The 17,513-nt window shown below is 40.5% G+C and overlaps 1 protein-coding gene across 1 annotated transcript in view; it reads right to left on the reverse strand.

The window, feature by feature from the left end:
- LOC123508315 overlaps nucleotides 1-17,513 on the reverse strand; it is an 80,373-nt gene that overhangs the window by 61,176 nt on the left and 1,684 nt on the right. The window contains exons 3-10 of the mRNA XM_045261920.1: nucleotides 13,985-14,123; nucleotides 13,602-13,663; nucleotides 12,945-13,059; nucleotides 12,358-12,437; nucleotides 5,713-5,806; nucleotides 2,332-2,565; nucleotides 1,752-1,854; nucleotides 1,176-1,271 (exon numbers count right to left, since the gene is read on the reverse strand). Of these exons, the coding sequence (XP_045117855.1) occupies nucleotides 1,176-1,271; nucleotides 1,752-1,854; nucleotides 2,332-2,565; nucleotides 5,713-5,806; nucleotides 12,358-12,437; nucleotides 12,945-13,059; nucleotides 13,602-13,663; nucleotides 13,985-14,123 (923 nt within the window). The remainder of the gene's footprint in view (nucleotides 1-1,175; nucleotides 1,272-1,751; nucleotides 1,855-2,331; nucleotides 2,566-5,712; nucleotides 5,807-12,357; nucleotides 12,438-12,944; nucleotides 13,060-13,601; nucleotides 13,664-13,984; nucleotides 14,124-17,513) is intronic.

Raw genomic sequence — 17,513 nt, forward strand, 5'->3', positions numbered from 1 at the left:
GAACTTCCTACGACTAACCAAATCACGGAACCATGAAGATGAGAAAAGTTTATGTGGACCTTAACCAAATATTAGATTTGTGAGAAGCTCTTGTCGGCATAGTCTTATATGGTCGAGCAATGGCAGCTTTCCTTTACTCTTACCTACGTTTGGAGAGATACAACAGTTGTATCTTCAGACTGTCGACTCAAAACAGGTAAAATTCAATTAAAATTCTTAAAAACAGCACTTCCTTTTCAATAGTGAGAGCTGACTGACCTGCTGCTATACTGTGAACCGCCCTAACCCCGATACACCAACATACACGTATGAGCACATAACAGTCTTGTTTCGGAAGGTTCCTATTTACTGATAGGAAGCAACACGCAAACTGTATTAATTAGTAAAGGTGTTAAGTTTAAATGAATATAAGACTATTAATGTCCACTAAACAATACATAATAAAAAGGTAACAAATAGATGAAAAGAAATACTCACACTTTTCATAGAGTATTACGTTTTACAAGTGTTCATGTGAGGCCTACAATGATTAATACGTATAGTACTTCATTTAACCCTTTGACTGTTATTTGCTACACCTTTCCTTGACCACTAATCACTCTGAAACATCTTTTTCTTGTCTTTCAGCCACCTCCAATCTCCTAAATGGGTAAAAGTTCTGAAATCTGAAATTTTTCATCTCGCATCTTCTTGTAAATACTTATCTATTAAAATTTCCTGCATTAATTCTGGTGTTGCTAATTGTGTAGTGAAGGTGTAGATGAATTTGAAGTTAACTCAGGAATACTTTTACTATTTTAGCATTTAACAAAAAAGTCTTCTTTTCTTGTCAAAATATTAGAGTAATACAAGTATTCCTGGGTCAACTTGGTTCATTTGTTCCTTTTTCGGACCTGCACGGAGACTGGCACCTGAGTGGGCCTTATTTGTAATCCTTTCTGTTGCTCTTGGCCTGATTTATCAACTACCTTCACTATTCCACCGTCCATATAACTATCTCAGCTGTTTATCGTCTTCTGCCACAGTGAAAGAGTTAATTGGCGGTCAGAAGATGCGATTGCTGTACTGTATTCCTGAAATGTAACAAATGCAAGGAAATGCTGCCACTACTGACCACCTACACCTTCCTCTACCTACAAACAGTACAGGTAGATAGAACAAGTGACGAGCTTTACCTGTGAATAGTCAGGGCTGGGCCGGTGTCATTACTAAGTTGGTCATAGTTAATCTCGTGAGCCAGAGCTAAGGTGGCGCCTCCCGCCGCGGCACACCTGAGAAGAGATGGTATGGTTTAGTTCATTGTTTGTGTAGAGTTATGGCATCAATACATTGTGGTCATATAGCGCCTGCCTCTTTGTTGCGTCTTGTTTATGAGCATGGTATTGATGGTAGTAGTAGTAGTGATACTGGTGGTGGGAGGAGGAGGAGGAGGAGGAGGAGGAGGAGGAGGAGGAGGAGGAGGAGGAGGAGGAGGAGGAGGAGGAGGAGGAGGAAGAAGAAGAAGAAGAAGAAGAAGAAGAAGAAGAAGAAGAAGAAGAAGAAGAAGAAGAAGAAGAAGAAGAAGAAGAAAAGGAGGAGGAGGAGGAGGAGGAGGAGGAATAAGAAAAAATAAGAATAATAAGATTAAGAATAATATCAACTACGACAATAATAACAACAATGATAGTAATAATAAAACCGACAATTAGTTAATAAAAACAAAGCATACACGAAAAAAAAAATAATTCACGCGCTCACACACAAACACACACCTGAGGACACTGCTGATGGCGCCGTAGGGGCTTTGTACAGGGGACTCTTGATGGAGACACAAGCTGATCTCAGGAAACGGTACAAATCCTTCAGGACATATGACTGCAACACACACATCAGAAACACTCATTATTACAGAACCAGTGCTGCATTATTCTTATCAGTCTTATTTACTATATTTTTTTTCCTATTCGTTTAATTTATTCAGCTTTTATTTTTATCGTCATAGTTCGATCACTTCTCGTATCTTTTTATTGTCATCTAAACTTTTTCTTTTTTTGCTACATTTTTCTTTGGCTCATCTCCTTCATACATACAAAATCTCCGAGTTCATATTCTTAAACCTCTTCTATCATAACTTAACTGTAACCTAACCTAATTAATTAACCTAGCCCAACTTAACTAACTTAACCTCACTAGATCTTGAGCCTCATATATGAATTAGCACCTCCGTGGTCCTTTTTTACAAACATATGATTAGTTTTCCTTGGCTAGTGACCCTCGTACAATAAAAAATCTTAACCTGCAGACAATACATGACAGACAGACAGACAAACTGACTGACAGACAGATACTCACTCTGGCAGGGAGAGAAAGAAGTGTTCCAGGTAGGTCCTCCACTTTGTTGCTCGCATAACAGGTACTCAGTCTTCCGCCTCACTCCATCAGACATGTCAAACCCGAACATCTCCTCAGTGCAGGTAATGCTCGCAGTGACACCTGGAGCGCGGCTGTTGGGCACGTGGCCTATCATGTCGACAGGTGGGACTCGCCATGTCTCCGGACTGATCCCGAGAGGTGGGCACGCTACAGCTGACAGAGGGATTGAAAAGTGCTAACTGGCTGATCAGGTTTGTGGTAACGTAAATGTTTTGATGAGAGAGAGAGAGAGAGAGAGAGAGAGAGAGAGAGAGAGAGAGAGAGAGAGAGAGAGAGAGAGAGAGAGAGTGCAGCTAACCAAACACACCGAAACATTAAATAGAAACATAGAGACAAACAAACGGAAAAACGGAGAGAATGTGTAACACACTGTTACGACCGTCAAATATTTAATATATTGTAATGTATTTTAGTAATGTTTTCGTTGTGTAATATTGTAATGCTCTCAAGACGACCTATTTAAGTATGTATTATTTATCCATTTATTATTTCATTGTATATTATAATCGTATTTCGTGATTCGTATGTATATATTGTATTACTTTATTTATATGCTTTGTGTGTACGCGGCTGCTTGTCGGGTGGTTTAGAGTGTCATGACGTCACCTTTGTTGTTGTCTTGTCTTTGTGAGAGGGACGAGGGAAGGTGCCGGGTCCAGTCAGATGGCCTGAGGATCACACCCTCTAGCAGATATAGTGTTTAGCCAATGGGTGCTCAGATTACATCATCTGACGTAACATTTTTCCCCTCGACCAAGCTTGTAAACCAATGTGCATCAGACCACCAGACTGGGGCCTTGAAGAAGCACCAGCACCTGCTGCCACTCCGCTCCCCTCGTCTCTTTGTTGTTCTTGGCTGAGTATAATTCTTATTTCCTGATTTTGCTAGGATTCTGATTTTCTTTGGCACTTATATAGTCACTGTGGTTAGTGACATGTGAATATTTTGGTGTTTTGGGTGTTAAACATATATTTTTTTGTGGAGTTCTCTTTGTGTTGGCGTGAGGGACGTTGCACGGCCAATTTGTCTATTACCAAGAGATTTTTGGTCGTATTTTGCTTATATACTACCTAGGAATCATAATATTTGTGGTGATTTACCTGTTATTGTGTGTACCAGCCAGAGAGGAAGCTAGTGTGTGGTGAAATTATTTACTTATTGCCTCTAACAAGTGTTACATTTCTTGGTAAATTTCCAGTTTCACCACATTCTCTTTTCTGGACGAAAATTTTTTTTTCTGGTAGATTTCGGTTTGTTTTAATTAATTTACCACTTGTTTTTGGCGCAAATCACCCAGGTTTTTTTTTTTATCACCCCCCCAAACCTAACCCAACCCAACTCAACCCTAACCCTAACCTAACCCAAACCTAACCTAACCGCCAAAAATACGATTAAATCTTTTAAATTCGGTATCGCCATTATAAATAGGTTGCGCTTTATAAATATGGTATTCAAAATACTCGTAATGAGGAGTTCTATCTCATGAGGTGGGTAAAAAACACTTCCCTGTACGTACAGTCTCGGTGACAAGTAGGACACTGCACCACAGTACGTAGAACCACGTGAAAACTGTACGGATTTAGCAGTCCTTGAAAAACTCAGCGATAACTTTGAAGTAATGCAGTTCACAACCTGCACAGTGGGACATCTTGCCTCAAACTGAATTCAAATTCATACCGCGAGCCTCAAGGCCACCGTGATTGGTTGAATAAATTATGATTTTTTTTTTCATTGGCCGCCGGTTCACTTTCAAACGGAAGTACCAATCAGCGGAAACAATAGCTCAAACAAAACGAGTCACTAATGTTGGCCCGCACGCTATAGCCGCTGCCCTGGGCAGTGCTTCCATTTTAGGGTAAAATACCCTAAACTAGGGTAATTGGACCCTTCTTAGGGTAGTGTTTAGGGTAATGCATAAACTAGGGTAATTTTAGAGTAATCTGCCGTCCTATGGATAGGTGTGCTTGGAATGGTGTCAATCTGGTGGCAGGCTGGTTTTCTTTCATGTTCGATTCATGTACACAATCATCCCCGTCACTTGTATCATCCCTTCACCCCCCCACCCCATCCCCTTTCTCCCCAGTCTCCATTCACCCGTCTACTACGCGTACACGTTTTGGACCTTCGGACGGTTAGATCACAGTTCACACACAGAGTCAGTCACTTGCGAGGACGAGTCCACACAGAGCAGCCGCAGTAGTGGCTGTAGTGTGTAGTCCTGTGTGTGTGTTTTGGGGTGGGGGGGCAATATCTAAACTTATGTATGATAAGAGTGTATTAATCAACAATTAATGGGCAACTTCGACAATCTAGGGTAAAACACTCGAATCTAGGATAAAATCGACAAAAATCTAGGGTAAGATTTCATCAACTCATGGAAGCACTGGCCCTGGGTCGAGCAGCTCTCGCACCAGTCTGCCTCTGTTCTATTGACTCGGGAGTGAGATCATCAAAAATACGATTAAATCTTTTAAAGTATCGCCATTATAAATAGGTTGCGCCTTATAAATATGGGATTCAAAATACTCGAAATGAGGAGCTCAATCTCATGAGGTGGGTAAAAAACACCTAGTGGAATGTGGTGAAACACTGGAATAATACACATTTTTTTTTACTTATTTTGTGGTTTCATATAATACTTTTTACAGCCCAGAGCAGTTTGATTATTATATTTCTTTGTGCTGATGAGTTATTTCTTTTGTGTATGTGATTGTTTGCTGCGGGTGCGTTGACGCCACATGGGTGACATTTAGTTTCGGTATCCAGCAGTCAAGTTTATATTTATTCTTGATTTATTATATTTTTGTGGTGCTATATTTTTGTGATTGCCATTATATTATTTATTTGGATGTGATTAACTCTTAACTATCCTACGGGCCTTAAGTTTAATTTTGATTGTTGTTAAGTTAACTTTGCACATTTTTGTGAAATAAATTATGTTAAGGATTTAAATTCCCTTTTTTGATCTTTCCTTATTATTATTGTTATTATTATTATTTAGTTCTCTTACACCCTTGAGTTGAATTTGCGTTAAGAGCTGTTGCAACGAAGCCTAGTCATTTTTCACTTCTTTACCTTAATTTTTGGTACTTTACAAATAGTGATTTAACCTAATCAGTGACAGGTGCCCACAGCCCGTTTTGGGTACCCAGTCAAGCAACTCAGAGTCGTAACAAAACACACACACACACACACACACACACACACACACACACACACACACACACACACACACACACACACACACACACCGGTCAAGTGAGTGACAGATTGAATTCCTAAGACATTCAAACACTCACTGGCGTCATATTTCTGAGGACGCACCCGCACCACCACCTCCGACACGTCCTTCTCTCCAGCGAAGGGGAGCCACGACATATCGAAGAGATTGGACTGAAAGAGACGGAATAGTAGTAGTAGTAGTAGTAGTAGTAGTAGTAGTAGTAGTAGTAGTAGTAGTTGTTGTAGAGAGAGAGAGAGAGAGAGAGAGAGAGAGAGAGAGAGAGAGAGAGAGAGAGAGTATCAATAATACACACAAAAAAAAAATAATAAATGAAAATATTAATCTAGCATGACAACAACAGCAGGAACAACAACAACAAACATTTATTACCCTCCCTTTACATCAGCTGCACCAAACCTTCCCTTCACCGTGGCCAGGACTCGAATACAATGGCACCCTTTGATCAAAACCCGATCAGATTACCTTCTTCCGCTGCTGCCTCTCTATCCACCGACTCAAAAGGCCAAGTGATCACAGGAAAATGCAATTACCTCACCACTCGCCTCCTTCAAATCACCAGCAAAGGGTGCGGAAAGTTTATCCAATACACCTGAGATATAAATAACCTACTCATCATATCGTTATTTATTTCTTTGTATTTGCTTTATTTATTTTTTCACTCGTTTTCCATTTGTTTATTTTATTCGGAAAAGTTATGTGGAAATTTATCGAATACACCTGAGATATAATCAACATAGGTACTCATCATATTATCTATTTCTTTTTTTTTTGTTTATTTGACTTATTTTTATTCACATATTATTGTTAATTTTTTTCATTAATTATATTTATTTCTATCTACTCATTATTTCTATTTATTTATTTATCTTTCTATTGTTTTCTATTTGCTTATATATATATATATATATATATATATATATATATATATATATATATATATATATATATATATGTGTGTGTGTGTGTGTGTGTGTGTGTGTGTGTGTGTGTGTGTGTGTGTGTGTGTGTGTGTGTGTGTGTGTGTGTGTTTTCAGTTTGTGTAGAAAGGTGTAAAAGTCATAATTCATTCATTCCAATAATAGACTAAGTGAATGGTATGAAAAAAAATACTTTGAAAAAAATACATATAAAAACTTCTGTAATTTTATTAGTGACAAATAAATCCTTGCACAAGAAGTTTCCGATAGAAACGTGTCTTTTCATGTTATTAACTCCAGGAACACATCGCCAGTAACTAACGCGTAAAAAGTGAAAAATAACAACTACTAACTCAAGAATCTATCTGTCACATAGTGAAATGCATGGTACAATAACTTTTTGATAGGTAGACGCACGAGAACATTATTGGAACTACCAGCTGACTCAGTGACGTCATCCGGTCGTGTAAACAACGCTATATCTTCGAGTGAGTGTACACGTGTGGCAGAATTTGATCTTGGATTGTATGTTTCATGTGCCTTAATATTAATTTCTTATTGTTAGTATGGGCAAAGCTAGACCTTGTGCAGTGTATGGATGCACGCCTGCCAAGTCTACCCAAGAACAAGACCATCGCAAGACAGTGGCTCCAAAAATGCTATCGTGCTGACACAGTAAACGTAAATAATACCGTGATTTGTGAGCAACATTTTAGTTCCGCCCAAATTAAGCGCAATTTGAAATATGAGTTATTAGGTTCCCAGTTCCAAGGAGTTTGAGGGATCTAAAAACTGAGGCAGTCTCTGATCAAAATCTGCCATTTCGTGGACACAATAATGGAAGTAGCCTTTCTGCAGAAAATACAGGTAAGGAAATCTGATCAGTCTCAACACTCCAAATTAGAAATTGTATAATCTGCTTATGCCTAATGAACGAAATTAGTTCTACTAGTAGCCTAGACCTAGTCCATAATTTACAGGCTATGCCAGCCTTACAGGCTACTGACTGTACCATGGTACAATAACTTTTTGATGTCTATCGTTATTGTACCATGGGTTTACACTCAAGAATAAAGTACCTATATGAAGTGTGAATAGTTTAGGGCCGATGCAAGCTAAAGGAATGGATTGCCACGTTTAAATAGCGGTATGCACTCACGGTCCATTCATATTACATGCATTTCAATGGCTTACGGTCCCCACTGAAATGCATTTAGTATGTGACAGCACTGTAAACAGAGCGTGACCGTCCCTATATAGTGTGGATCTCCATTAGACTCATACGTGCATTAGCCTTTAGCCTCTTGTAGTTTTATATGTAGAGAGAACAGTGAGGTGCTGAGGAAGACGACGAAGGTACATGAAGGCGAAGAGGATCAGAGGAAATCAATGTGCATTATGCAATTATGCATAATGGATATGGCTTGAAAAATCCACTAAAAATGTTTTTGAGCCACATCTACTAGGCTATCTGACATGTCTTTATCCGTACAATATCTTGTCTATCGCTATGAAATATCATCAACATTCAATCACTAATGTGTATCATATTTAATTTTCGACTACATAACTAATGGATCATGAAAAGAAAAAAGTTTTATATTAATTATTCATGATTTATTGAGTAGCAGACTATCGCGAGTGGATGACATCACAGAAACAGCGTTTCAGAAGACTTATCAGTAGGGTTGTGAGTTCAAGACTCTTGTGCGTCTACCTGTCTCGTTATTGTACCATGGTGAAATGTACCTGGCCTTTCTTTCACGCCAACCTGTCTGAGGGTAGTAAATTTTAATGATATTTAGTTCCTAGTGTCTCAGACCTTTGAATATTTACTTGTTATTGTCTCAAAGCTCTGAATATGCTAGAGTGGTTCATAGTGAACGCTCAAGGGACCTGCCTATCTATATTTACATAAAAATACAAGCAAGAATGCGTTCCAACCTAAATGCGCTTTCAGGCCTTAATTAACATTTTTTTTTTATTTTGTCATAATTTTCCTTAAAGCTTTGCAAGTTTTTTTTTTTTTTTTTTCAATACATGTGAGTTTTCCTTGAGTCTCAGGTCAACCTTCCTCAATCTCAGGTCAGTCTTTCTAGTGGTCAGACGTGTCTCTGATAGCGGCAACTTGTCTCATGTTAGTAGCGTGTGATCTGTGGCTTGTTTACGTAGCGATGGCTGCTTTCCCTGCTTTCCCTACAGTTTTGGATAGGAGTGTCAGTTCTTCTTTCCTTGAGAGCTTCACTACAAAGGTCTAAGAGGTGGAGGTGGAGTTCCACCGAAGGATCTCGGAGGTGCGAGAGGAATTTTGAAGGTGAATCTCTGACCTGCATACTGAATTCTGTCGGGAGAACTCAGCACCTGAGGGAGTTGCGGTTCCTGCAGTCTCCTTACCAAATAATGAGACGCAAGGCCAGTATGAATGGTGAGTGGTGTCTGCTGACACGAAGATGATAAGGGTCCTCAGAGCGCCTCACCGCGTGGAGACGACGAATTCTTTTTTGTGTTGGAAGGAGTGGAGGAAGACAGGGAGAAAGCAGGAGGTGAAGAGGTTACGAAGGGGCAGATGATTTCTCCCTACCCGCAGGTAAGATTATGGTGGTCGGGGACAATCAGATAAGACACTTGGACTCTTCGTTTTGTGCTAAGGACAGGAAGCAGAGAACGAGGGTGTCTGCTGGGCGCCAGAATCAAGAAGGTAAGGCTAGACACGTGCTTGGAAGAGGATGGGACAAAACCCATTGTTTTCCTCAGCGCGGGGGAAAATGACCCTTGTAAGGTAAGGAGTGAGGAGCTGTTTAGGAATTTTAAAGGAGGCCTTGGCTAAGATTAAGAATAAGGATGCAACCCTTGTGGTGTGCGGTGTGTTGCCGAGGAGGGGAATGGGAAGTGAATGGCAGTCCAGGAGTAATGCAGTGAATTGCAGGCTTGCAGATCACTGTAAGAGCATTGGATGGATGTTCATCGACAAGTGGGATCTTTTTTACAGCAAGGACACCCTGTATGCCAGGGATGGTGTGCATTTATCACCCCAAAGTGTTCGTGTTTTGGCGGGAACACTTGAGCGCAAGTTAGTCAGGAGAGAGAAAGAACTTCTGAGATCAATAGGGAGGAGAGAATAGTTAAATCTAGAAAAGCAACCAGCTTAATAAATACGAGGAATAGTTTAAGTATGTATTACACGAACTGTAGGAGTATTTTAAATAAGAGACCACAATACAATTAATTAATAAGAACAGTTAAGAGGTTAACAAGGAAAGCTAAAAGCGAATATGAGTTGAGGGTAGCCAGCCAAGCAAAGACGGATCCCAAGGGATTTTTTTTGTTGTATAAGACGAAAAGCCGAGTAGAAATAAATAGGTCCTTTAAGGACAGCAAATAGGGAGATGGTTAGTTCTCGAAAGAAATTAAGAAATTATCAAAATTATGAACGAGCGTTTTTTTAACTGTCTTCACCCAAGAGAACACACAGGAAATCCCAGACAGCGAAATGATTTTTAGGGCAGAGGATAGTGAAAAGCTGACAGATATTCATATAACTAAGAAGATGGTGCAGCAGGAGATAGACTAAAGAAATTCAAGTCACCAGGACCTGATCAAATATATCCAAGAGTTCTAAAGGAGTGTAAGGAGATCATCAGTATGTCATTAGCAGTGCTTTTTAAGATGTTACTGGAGTCAGGTGAGGTACCCATAATGTAGAGAGAACCTAAAGTAGTACCAATATTTACGAAGGGAGATAAAACCCTAACGTGTAATTACAAGCCTGTCAGCTTAACTTTAATTGTGGGTAAATTAATGGAATCAATAATAACGAAAAACATTAGGGAACACCTGGACAAACACAGCTTTATAAATCACTCACAACATGGTTTTACGAAGGGAAAGTCGTGCCTCACAAACTTGTTGAGCTTTTATAGTAAGGTTTATGAGGAAGCAGATAACAGTGGTAATTATGACATTCTATACTTAGATTCTAGTAAAGCCTTTGACAAGGTACCTCACCAAAGGCTCTTATAAAGTTTAGAGCTCACTGGATGACAGGTGGAATATTAGGCTGGATTAAACCGTGACTATGTGATAGGCGACAGAGGGTAGTAATTAATGGATCTAATTTCAAGTGGGGTCAAGTAATAAGTGCGATGGCACAGGATCTAGTTATTTTAATATACATTAATGACTTGGATAACGGGAATTAGCAGTGATATTAGGAGACTTGCAGACAACACAAAGATAGGTAGATTAATTAAGTCCGATTCGGATGCCATTGCCTTGCAAGCAGATTTGGATAGGATGAAAGAATGGACAGATGATTGGTCAATGCAGTTCAATATTAACAAGTGCAGGGTACTGAGCGTAGGTAGAGATAATCCACACAATATGTACATGATAAATAACGAGGCACTAAGATGTTCCAAGTATGAAAAAGATTTAGGAGTCATAGTCAGCTCTGATCTAGATCGAAGGAAACAATGTATTCAGGCTAGAAATTAGACGAATAGGGTACTAGGGTTCATTTTTAGAAATGTTAAAAGCAGAAGTCCCGAAGTAATACTAAAATTATACTTGGAGCTGGGCTGGCCACAACTTAAACATGTGGTACAATTCTGGTCCCCACATTATAGAAGGGATATAGTTCTATTGGAGTAAGCGCAAAGAAGGATGTCTAAAAAGATACAGGGCATGAGGGATATTCCCTATGAAGCGAGACTGAAGAAAATCAATCTGCATTCCTTAGAGAAACGTAGGTTAGGAAAAGACCTGATAGAAGTATTTAAGTGGTATAAGGGTTTTAACAAAGGGGACATGAACGATCAGTAGTGGGGACAGAACCGGAAATAATGAGCTTAAACTTGAAAAATTGAGGTTTAGGAGAGAAATGAGTAAAAAACTAGTTTTGCAAACAAAATGGTTGATGAGTGGATAGAATTCAGTGGTCATGTTAGTAGGAAGCTTTAAAAGATTAGATAGGTTAATGGAATGGGGATGATTGATGGAATTAGGTAGCTTTGCTTGTACAGGGATTGCTACGTGTAGGCCTGGCGACCTCTTGCAGCTTCTCTCCTTTCTTATATATATATATATATATATATATATATATATATATATATATATATATATATATATATATATATATATATATATATATATATATATATATATATATATATACTGTATATATATGGGCCGCCGTGGTGCAGTGGGACGGCGCGTGCTTTGTGGGCCCCCCAGGGTTCTCAAGCATACGGGTTCGAATCCTGGACACGGTCCGAAGTTAGGAAGGGAATCCACACGGGGTAACAATTCCCAAATGCCAAAACCAAAGTCCTCCTGCCTCTTCTGTCAGGAGACACTGTCCTAGCCCTAATATAATAGGGAAACCAGACGTAAAAACTTGGAATATATATATATATATATATATATATATATATATATATATATATATATATATATATATATATATATATATATATATATGTGTGTGTGTGTTCTAGGTGGGGTAGGTGGGATCGGGCAGACGTCCACGCGTAGGTTCGAATCTCACCACGTACATCCTTAAAACACTTTGCCATTTTTCGAGTGCTTTAAAGTTACCTACATGTCACCATGATACCCAGGTTCTAGGTGGTTACACCCAAGATGAGCTTGGGCCGTAATATGGGTACCGCTATAAATAAAACTGCCTGCACCACTAATGGGCGGAAGCTGAACTGCGCTTCCCATACACTCTTCAAGTGTGCCTACTGGCGCTATAGGCCTTACCGTAAAAAAAAAGTACTCACCGTTAGTTCGTGAGGCAGCCACCAGACAGGTGTTGGATTTTCCCCTACTGATTGGCCCATGGCGCCCCTCAGACCGTCTCCTGAAGGTGGGACGAAGCAGAGAATATAAAGAAAATTATGAAAATAATTGCAGATGGGAAGAGAAAACCTATGGACAAAAATAGATTAGACACACACACACACACACACACACACACACACACACACACACACACACACACACACACACACACACACACACACACACACACACACACACACACACACGGCCCGGTAGCTCAGTGGTTAGAGCGCTTCACAAGCCAGAGGACCGGGGTTCGATTCCCCGGCCGGGTGGAGATATTTGGGTGTGTCTCCTTTCACGTGTAGCCCCTGTTCACCTAGCAGCGAGTAGGTACGGGATGTAAATCGAGGAGTTGTGACCTTGTTGTCCCGGTGTGTGGTGTGTGCCTGGTCTCAGACCTATCCCAAGATCGGAAATAATGAGCTCTGAGCTCGTTCCGTAGGGTAACGTCTGGCTGTCTCGTCAGAGACTGCAGCAGATCAAACAGTGAATTACACATACACACACACACACACACACACACCTGCATTGCCGTGGACACTCCCTAAACTCAGAAGTGTGCATTGAGGAGCATCTCCAAAGGTGACACCATCATAGGTCGCGTGGTATTCCCCTCCGTCTGAGGTGGTCAGCAACACCTGTGGCGGAACGTGAAGTGACTCACTAGAGAGAAGTGAATAAGCGGTATACAGGGTTATTATAACAAGGAATAACACTTGATTTAGCAAAGAAGCGAAAAAAAAAATGTTCTTATAAGGCAGAACAAAGCACTGGAACAACCAGGACATGACCTGACACTTAAAATGAAGAAATAGGAGTCACAAGGAAAATGGTCAGTTAGATCCAGGCAAGGCTGAAGAAAGAGGGAGAGGAGCACACGTCACACAGGAGGAGTCTTGGCAGGTGAACCAATGCGAGGAACACCTGAATAGAACAAGAACACAAGGAGCTCGCTTGAAAAAGTTACCCTTGAAAAAGAAAAATGGAAAAATGGTTCACAAAATGAATGGAAGATGATGGTTTCAATAATCAAGTTGTTAGACATAACGGTACTTAAAAATAGATTAGAAGATTAGGAGATAAATTCAAGGATGGTGTTGATAGGTGTAGAGATTAAGATTCAAACAGAGATTGCCACAGAAAGACCTGATGGCTTTCTACTGTTATGTTCTGTGCTTACCTGGAGGACGAGGGGTCGCAAGGAACTATCTCCCCACGTCAAGTTTGCCAAATGGTAGAATCCTAGTCCACCATTGTGCCACATCATCATCACAGCATTAGAGCATTACATTACCACCACAGCATCGCCACAACATCGCAGCATCCCACAGCATCGCCAAAGGAAAGTGTATGACGTCTGGTGTTAGTGATGAGAAGCAAACAACTTCTGAACACTTATTAAGTCATCAGTCTCAAAGCGCATTGTAGTGAGCTGACTGACTGACTGACTGACTGACTCAATGACTAACTGACTAACTGACTGAATAACTGACTGACAGATTGATAAACTACAAACACAACAATGGATCATTCTCTCTCTCTCTCTCTCTCTCTCTTACTCACCAATAAAGAAAGTGGTTACGTTAGGAAAACCGAAACCGATGAAAAATGGTTCGGAAACGGTAGGGAGCATGGAGTTTGTATCAGCCTTGAGAATAGTCTTCCACGCCCCCTCCTGCTTGTCATCCAAGTCACACCACATCTGCAGAGACGCGAGGCTCAGGTGAGAGACAGCTAGACAGACAGAACACGGAAAGAAAGACAGCAAGGAGAGGCAGCATAAAATAAATGCACGCACAGAGAAAAAATGGCAGAAAGATTAAGAGGAGGTAATAGACACTTACCGAAACGATAATTTACTCCCAGCGAGATCTAATAGCACTAGTTCAGGGGGTGCTGCGAACTTTCCATTAAAGCTAGTTGTGATCTCGCTGAACGTTTCCCTTTGTGTCTCACAACTCAAGGGGGCAGTCACAGCCTGCCTTCTAAAGACAACTCTCCCTCTTCACACAAAACTACATACACTTACCAAACACACATACACCCTTCCCTTAAGATTCAAAATAAAAAAAATGGCGACTCCAAACCCAGCCTCAAAGTCCCCTTCTGGGGAGGGAACCAGAAATGACCCCAGATCGGATTCCTCGCTTGATAACGACCCCAAATATCTTGACACCTCCCTCAACATTTTTACATTAACTTCTGCAACATTCGCAGTCGTATCTAATTTTCAATCAATGGAACACTGCCTCTCCTCTATTAGACCTCATTTTCTTTTCCTCACCGAAACACAGCTGTCTCATGCTACTAACAGTAGCCCCTTCTTCGTTCCCTCCTACTTTCTCTATTCTAATTTTCGTCCCAAAGCTGGATGTTGCGTCTATGCACGCAACAACTTAACTTGCTCTCGTGCCCAAGCTCTCGAATATTCTGAGCTTTCCTCCATCTGGCTTTGACTCAATAGTCACTCTCTAACTACATTTATCTGTGCTGTCTACCTCTCCCCTAACTCCTCTAACTATAGCAATTTTTTTTACTACTTAACTTCCAACGTGGAGCATATTCTCTCACCCCTACCCTTTCGTGGAGATCTCCATCATTGGAGATTTCAATGTTCTCCACCAGCTATGGCTTTCCTCTCCCTTCACTGACCATCCTGGTGAACTAGCCTTCAACTTTGCTATCCTCCATGACCTAGAGCAACTGATGCAACATGCTACTCGTATTTTTTATGTCTTGGAGACACGCCCAACATATTTTATCTCTTCCGTAGTGCTCCTCTGATCACAATCTCATTTCTGTATCTTGTCCTATTTCTCCAATCACTCCTCAGGATCCCCCTAAGCGGAGGTGCCTCTGGCGTTTTGTCTCTGCCAGTTGGGGGACCTGAGGAGGCATTATACTGATTTTTCTCGGTATAATTGCTGTTTCCGTGTAAGAGACCCATCTCTGTGTGCTGAACGCATAACAGAGGTGATAGTGTCTGGCATGGAGCCGTACACTCCTCATTCTTTTTCTCAACCTAAACCTTCTACACCTTGGTTTAACACAGCCTGTTGTCGTGCTATACATGATAGAGAGGTTGCCCACAAAAGGTACTAGAACCTTCCATCTCCTGAATCTCACACACTTTATATTACTGCCTGGAATCATGACAAGTCTGTTCTTCAACTTGCCAAACACTCCTTCATAAATAGGAAATGTCAAAATCTTTTAAACTCAAACTTCCTTCAAGACTTCTGGCATCAAGCCAAAAACATTTTCAATAACTTCACGTTTTCATCTTTCCCTTCTTTATTTCATCCTGATTGCACCATTATCATATCTTCTGTCTCTAAAGCTGAACAATTCTCTCAAACCTTTGCTCACAACTCCACCTTGGCTGATTCTGGGCTTGTCCCTCCCTCTCCTCCTCTCTCTGACTATTCAATGTTTTCAATCAAAATTCTTCGTAATGATGTTTTCTAAACCCTCAGAAGTCTTAAAACCTGATGGGATCCCTCCTATTGTTCTCTAAAACTGTGCTTCCGTGCTTCCATCTTGCCTGGGAAAAGTCTTTCAACTTTGTCTATCGACTTCTACTTTTCCTTCTTGCTGGAAGTTTGTCTACATTCAGCCTTTTCCTAAAAATGGAGACTGTTCTAATCCCTATAAATACCGTCCTGTAGCTCTAATCTCTTGCTTGTCAGAGGTTTATGAATCTATACTGAATAGGAAGATTCTTAAACATGTCACTTCACAATCTTCTATCTGACCGTCAGTATAGGTTCCGTCAAGGTCACTCTACTGGCGATTTTCTGGTTTTCGCTAGTGAGTCTTGGTCATCCTTTTAGAGATTTCGGTGAAACTTTTGCTGTAGCGTTAGACATATCAAAAGCTTTTGATAGAGTCTGGCATAAAGCTTTGATTTCAAAACTGCCCTCATACGGTTTCTATCCTTCTCTCTGCAACTTTATCTCAAGTTTCCTTTCCGACCATTCTATTGCTGCTGTGGTAGACGGCCACTGTTCTTCTCCTAAATCTATTAATAGTGGTGTTCCTCAGGGTTCTGTCCTGTCACCCACTCTCTTTCTATTGTTCATTAACGATCTTCTTAACCAAACTTCTTGCCCTATCCACTCCTACGCTGATGATACCACCCTACATCTTTCCACGTCCTTTCAGAGACGACCAACCCTTCAGGAAGTCAACAGATCACGCAGGGTCGTCACAGAACGCCCGACTTCTTATCTTTTTAAGATTTTCGATTGGAGCAGAGAAAATCTAGCAGTTTTCAATACTCAATTCCTCCATCTATCAACTCGACACAACCTTCCAGACAACTATACCCTCTTCTTCAATGACACTCAACTGTCTCCCTCTTCCACACTGAATATTCTCGGTCTGTCCTTTACTCATAATTTTAACTGGAAACTTCACATCTCATCTCTTGCTAAAACAGCTTCTATTAAGTTAGGCGTTCTGAGGCATCGCCAATTTTTCCCGCCCCTCCAACTGCTAACTCTGTAAAATATGGAGTACTCTTCGCATGTCTGGAAGGGTTCCACTCACACAGTTTTATTAGATAGGGTGGAATCAAAAGCTTTTCGCCTTATCAACTCCCCTCCTCTGACTGACCATCTTCAGCCTCTTTCTCACCGCCGAAATGTTAAATTTCCTTCTATCTTTTATCGCTATTTTCATGCTAACTGTTCTACTGATCTTACTAACTGCATGCATCTCCTCCTCCTGCGGTCTCACACACAAGGCTTTCTTTTTCCTCTTATCTCTATTCTGTCCAACTTTCTAACGCAAGAGTTAACCAGTAAAAAAAAAAAAAAAAAAAAATACTCGCAATCATTCTACTTTTTTTTTTTTTTTCACTGGTAAACTCGAACTCTCTACCTGCTTTTGTATTTCCGTCTTCCTACGACTTAAATTCTTTTAAGAGGGATGTATCAAGAAATTTACTCCCTAATTTTGGCTAACTCTGTACTTATCCTTTCGAGAACCACCATCCAAGTTGGCTTTTTATTTTTTTAATATTGTGTTGCCCTTGGCGGGCCTTCTCCCTTGCATAAAAAATGAATAAAAAAAGAAAGGGACAGAGAGA

Source organism: Portunus trituberculatus, chromosome 24, assembly GCF_017591435.1.
Source record: "Portunus trituberculatus isolate SZX2019 chromosome 24, ASM1759143v1, whole genome shotgun sequence".
Classification (NCBI taxonomy): Eukaryota; Metazoa; Arthropoda; class Malacostraca; order Decapoda; family Portunidae; genus Portunus; species Portunus trituberculatus.